Source organism: Euprymna scolopes, chromosome 15 (genome assembly GCF_053919585.1).
Source record: "Euprymna scolopes isolate OS-2025 chromosome 15, ASM5391958v1, whole genome shotgun sequence".
NCBI lineage: Eukaryota > Metazoa > Mollusca > Cephalopoda > Sepiida > Sepiolidae > Euprymna > Euprymna scolopes.
In genome coordinates, this window is record NC_136496.1 from 12,577,666 (window position 1) to 12,583,772 (window position 6,107).

Genomic DNA, 6,107 nt, shown 5'->3' on the forward strand with positions numbered 1-6,107 from the left:
TTGATTTCATGGTAATATCTTTCTTAGAGAGAGAGAGAGAGAGAGAGAGAGAGAGAGAAAGAAAGAGAAAGAGAGAGAGATCGCAATCAAAATAAATAAATTAATAAATAACACGTATAAAAAAATGAGGAACTTAACTGCAAGAGAGTTATATAACTGCAGACTTCAGAATCTCGTGTCTTAGTTTCGAATCTCGCTACGTTCAGTTACGCTGCTAGGTCGTATTCCGAAGTCAGACTTGTCTGTGCATAACTAGCTTTAAAATAAAAAAAATCGCCATTTTTACCCCATTTTTGCCCCCCCCACCCCTGGGAACGAAACCAAAATTTTCCCAGTATAAAATATTATGCTTCCAGATGTATATCCACGTGATCCTGCTTTTGGGTAATTTTCAGCAAAATCTAATGGTCAGAAAATATTTTATTAATACTTTCAAGAAAAAAATTTTCCGATTATTTATTTTTGCCCCCCCCCCCCGACAAAAGGCGGGTGAACCTGTAAATTCACCCTTGTCAGTTCGTCCGTTCGTCTGTCTGCACTTTTCTCAATAACTAAGCCTTGGACGTTTAAAAAATTTTGCACAAACATTAAACATGATATGAGTAAAAAAAGTAACAGAACGGATTTTCCGGGAAAACTCCGGTTGCCTCCCCCCCACTCCCTAGGAGTGTCTTTCGGGTTAAAATGGCTAAAATTGACACTTTTGTGCTTATTAAAAAAATTGATGTCTTGGATTTTTATAAAACTTTCTAAAAAGTTGTAACTAATTGATTTCTATATAATTTTGTTTGTCTATACTTCGCGATAACTCTTCGGCGTGCCCAAGGGGCTCTTTTAGGGCTAATAAAAAAAACCATTTTTGGCACTATTTTACCATATTTGTCCAAAATTTTCTGTGTATGTCTATTTAGCAGTTTTGCATGGTGCTGAACTCAAATTTTAATATGTTAAGGCCTTGGGGACTTTTGGGGCTAAATGGGGTGGGGGCAAATGATAGACTTAGTCATTTCTTTTTTTTTATGCATGGTGCAGAACTCAAATTTACCTATGTTAATACCTAAAACTGCACTGTTTGTTCATTGTCACTAGGATTTGACATCCCCTGGGGACTTTTTGGGCTAAATGGGGGAATGCTGAACTTAGTCATTTTTTTTTGTTAATAATTATTTTTATCTTATTAGAACGTGAATATTTTCTTTTTTTTTTTCAATTCGTATATGGTGATTTAATTTTTGTGTGTGTGTGTGTGTGTGTGTGTGTATGAAACAGTAAGCTACGTAAAAACAAAAACTCAAACGTATTTTGACTTTCTGAATGGAAAATGAGTAAAACAACAACAACAGCAACAACAACAACAACAACAACAACAACAACAACCGAAAATCAGTACAAAATGTTGTATTACAAAAGAAAGTTATAAATGAACGGTATAAAAATGTGAAACGTCGGTTACAATATTATATGGTTGGTTGATTTTACTGTGAACCGCATCCGTTTATTTTTTCATCGTTTTATAAGAAAAAAAAAAAAAACGAATACAATTCAACCAGAAGATTTTAAACACGAAAGAAAAATGTTTATGACCGGCTCACGCCCACAAGCGAGTCCGGAATTATCGGTAGTTTTTATTTTTGTTCTTGTATTGTTTGATTGAGGTTTTAGTAAATCTCTAAGCACAGGTTGGGACCAAGTCCTTGTAGTTGCAAAGTTTGAGCTCCCTATCGAATCGGGTATTGACCGGACAGGTCAGAACAAACGCCTGGGATTTCAGACAGATTATAAAGATCTTGCAGTTGCCGGGAACGTAATAGATGCCATCTAGTCGATAATTGCAGTCAACTAAAAAATGAAAAAAGAGAGAGAAAAAAGAAAGATTAAAAATAAGCAAAACATAATGGGATATGTTTTGTTTTGAATAAAGATAACAAAGCGAGAAATTTCAAACATGTGTTATTTTCATGCAATTTGCAAATAACTTTATTCAGAGTTCTGAAAAAAAATTAGTAAGAAATGAGACGGGGGATAAACTCAAAAGTAATTTAAAAATATTTCGTACTCTTCACAAGTAGACGTTTACATAGACTTGTTGGCGAAGATTGCCAGAACACGATATTTTTTATTTTATTTTTTTTTTGCAATTTCGGCACTTGTAGCTGATAGTATTCAGGGAAACGATCTGGCTCGTCCGGAGTGAGGTCGGGGTTCTCATCTGGGCCGATATGATGCGAAACCTGAAAGCGACAATGAAAGCAGTGTTCTGTATTCCTTGGATTTTTATAAAACTTTCTAAAAAGTTGTAACTAACTGATTTCTATATAATTTTGCTTGTCTATACTTCGCGATAACTCTTGCCTGTGTACCAGGGACTTTTTAGAGCTAATAAAAACACTCAATTTTTGGGACTATTTTACCATATTTGTCCAAAATTTTCTGTGTATGTCTATTTAGCAGTTTTGCATGGTGCTGAACTCAAATTTACATATGTTAATGCCTAAAGATGCGCTTGAGAAATGAGTCGTTTTGGTTGCACAGAAGGAGCGTAGAAGACACCTCAAAACGACAATTTTTTGGATTATAGTTCAATTCATGCGGCACCCATTAATCCAACATTTTTGACTTCCCCATTTGCTTTAAATGCCGAATGACTGTTAAGTGTCGACATCAAGTTCAACAGCAACTTCTCGTGAGGTTTTGTGAGGATCGGCTTCAATTAAGGCTTTTAAATGTTATCAACCGCAGTCGGCCGGCCGCGACCGTCTTGATCTCCGAGACTATCGTCACAATTGCGAAAATTCTTGAACCACTGTTGTACCACACGTTCGTTAGTGATTCCTGAGCCAAACTCATCATTGATATCACGTGCTGTCTCTGCAGCTCTTCGGCCTAGTATGAACTGGAACAAGAAAATCGTGTGGATTTGAATTTTGTCGAAAAACCTGCAAAAAAAAATGAATGGAGAGATTGAGAACGGTAACGAATAACACGATTCAATAGCGAGAAAAACGCAAAAACGCACTTCAAAATGATATATAAGATGGCTATATATATCAATGAATTAATTCAGAAATCATATATAAAAATAATATATATGAGAAAACGGTATTGTTTATTGCACCAACTATATATATATATATATATATATATATATATATATATATATATATATATATATATATATATATATATATCAATGAATTAATTCAGAAATAGCATATAAAAGTAACATATGTGAGAAAACAATATCGTTTTTGCACCAAACTAATAGCATCCCTGCAACTTATGTCGTCGATAGTAGCCCCTACATTAAAGTGGCACTGTACCTTGTTTGAGGTGAAAATGGAATAAAAAACATATTCCCGTGTTACTGGGGTTGCTATCCAGCAGAACAATCTGATTTGTTTCCTAGCAAAATCTCTGGTATAAAATAAAATGTATGTAAAAAACATCCCGATTATAACTAGATCACTTCCCAACACAAAGAAAGAGAAACCCGACTCCCGACAAAAGGGGCAAAGAAACAGTTGACATAGAAGTCAAGTGAACCCTTGTCTGATAAACATGCGCTCATTGGCTATGATGAATGGGTATGCGAATTACAAAGAATCTGATTTGGCCGGCAAGCAAAACCAGTATAATAATATGAAAACACAAAGTAACACCGATTCCAAGCAATAGCCTGACAAATCTCTCACGAGGATGAAACAGAAAATTCTGTGTAGCTTAATTGCCATATATATTTTCAAAACTTTCTACTTAGCTCTACTTACATATTGAGCGCTGTCGAAGTAAATACTGAGAATAAATATATAAAATTTTATGTAAATACATATAATAATAATAATAATAATAATAATAATAATAATAATAATAATAATAATAATAAGTATCGACATCAACTGGTACCACACCAAATAGTCTTGAAAAGTCAAGGAGGATAGAAAGACGGAGAGAAAGCACTAACCAAACCTCCATTGTAAAAGCCTATTGCCACTTAAATTGACGATCGTCTGTGTATAAGCCCAGAGTGCGTAATAGTCATCCACATACAGTACTGTTCCGCTGTATCACAGCTCATCAGTGCGGCTAGACAAGCCAGGATTGAAACCCGACCGCCCAAACGACAGTTAAGGCCTCTCACAACTACTCTGCTGCTGTACAGACAGTGAATTAACGATGTTTTGACATCGTTCAAATGCCTAAGCTCGATTTGTTTACACAAACAGCATCGCTTAATACACTAATGGCAGTTTGTCTGACGTTCCCCACCGTGTTGTTTAAATGCGCATCTGATATTCCATAACGATAAATTCATTCGAAATTTAATCTGCAAATACACATTGTCGACACTCGCATGCGCGCACACCGATCCGGTTAAAATTTTATTGCAAAACATAACTAAAACTTCGAAGTAGACCAATACTATTCTCTGTTAAATTTATTTGCATCGCGTTTTTTTTTAAAATAGGGGAGAGGTGGGAGTTACATAATAACATTATATATTAAAATAAAAAAATATATATATATGTGTGTGTGTGTGTGTGTGTGTGTGTGTGTGTGTGTGTGTGTGTGTGTGTGTGAATAACAAAAAGAGCTTATACCTCTTAAAAAACCGTTAAGGTAGCGGAAAAATATGAAAACGTTTCAACGTTGTTAATGTCGCTAAAAAAACGCATATACAGGGTGTCCACAAAGTCTGGCTGCATAATCTACACGGTGCCCACAAAGTCTGGATTCAGGAAACGGAGGGAATTAAAATTAATCTGACATTCCGAGGAAAGAAAGCATTAGAGTAGAAAAGGCTTTCTGGCATATAAGGATCTAAAAAGTGAAGGGGTGGGATTTTGCTGCTTGTCGAGTCGTACGAGAGTATGTACGTCGAGGAGGAACAAGTGCTGTGAGTTCATCAGAGCACCTTCCATGAAAATACTTTTAAAACAGGTACAGAGATGCAACATTGCGGCGATGTGACAAAGGTTGGAGCTTGGTTGATAGTGCGAGACCTATTAGATTTGAGACTTATTTTTTGACGGTAGAAACACCAGCCCAGATGTGTCACCAATACTCCATGCATGAGTGAATGGTGACTTTCTAGAGGTATAGGGTACTCTCATGGGTAAGTAATTTTCTATAACCCCGAGCTCATCTTCTTTGCATCAGCATTGTTATTGTCTTCAATGTATTTCTTCCAACTTATGTTGCTGGGAATGTCAAGTCGAGGAGTTTAAATGACGAGCTCTATATAAATATATTGCATTTGTTCACAATTTCGGCTAATAACAAAGTGTAGTATCTGTTCTGAAGCTTCACTTTGTCTATTCTTTATCGGTCAGCGAAGAAGATGATGAGAGGAGGTAATTTCTCGATTGCCCATGACCTAACGTAAATTGTTCACGAACCCACCCGTATACCTGACTCCAACAGACAATATGCAAGTCTCCTTGACCGTTTTCTTTCAACTTGCTGAAAAATGTGCCCAACCTTCTTTCTGTTTTCATTGGGATCTTCCGATCACTCAGTTGTCTCGGTTAAGATAAAAATCAAAATGTAATAATTCCTATGATGTACCTTTCCATCGTACTGTATATCGATACACTATTGCTGATTGGGATAACTTCCGAACATTTATATCAGATATACCCTTGCGTTCCATGTTTAAAAAGAATGTGTCCTTTATAGTATCTGACCTGACTGAATGGTTAATTGTCATTATAGACCGCTTCATCCTCTCCAAGTAACCCCAGCCAACTGTGGTTCATCCCAGAATGTACCGCCGTCTTTGGTTACAGAAATCATTATTTCCATTGCTTCCAACGTAATAGATATTGTAAAACCAAAGCCACCTTTAGGAGTGCCAGCAGCCATTGTAAAAATAATAACGAATGCAAGAGATTCGTATGCTCAATACATCAAGTTTAAAGTAACTGAGCAGCGGCTTGGTTCCCATCAGTTTAGGCGAATAACAGAGTCCTGAACAGAAGCGAGTCCTATCTCCTTACCATCATCAATAACCTGAAGTAATTTCGTCAGCATCTGACAAACTAAAACTATTTGCGAAGAATTTTGCAACGAATTCTCCCGTATTTCCCCCTTTGACTGAAAACACACCA

The 6,107-nt window shown here is 36.2% G+C and overlaps 1 protein-coding gene across 1 annotated transcript in view; it reads right to left on the reverse strand.

Annotated features, from left to right (window-relative positions):
* Window positions 1-1,382: 1,382 nt before the first annotated feature.
* The window catches only part of LOC145294260 (chitinase-like protein 3), a 123,341-nt gene continuing 118,616 nt past the window's right edge, over window positions 1,383-6,107 (reverse strand). Inside the window, exon 10 of the mRNA XM_080141359.1 lies at window positions 1,383-1,839. Within this exon, the coding sequence (XP_079997485.1) occupies window positions 1,670-1,839 (170 nt within the window). The 3' untranslated portion in view covers window positions 1,383-1,669. The remainder of the gene's footprint in view (window positions 1,840-6,107) is intronic.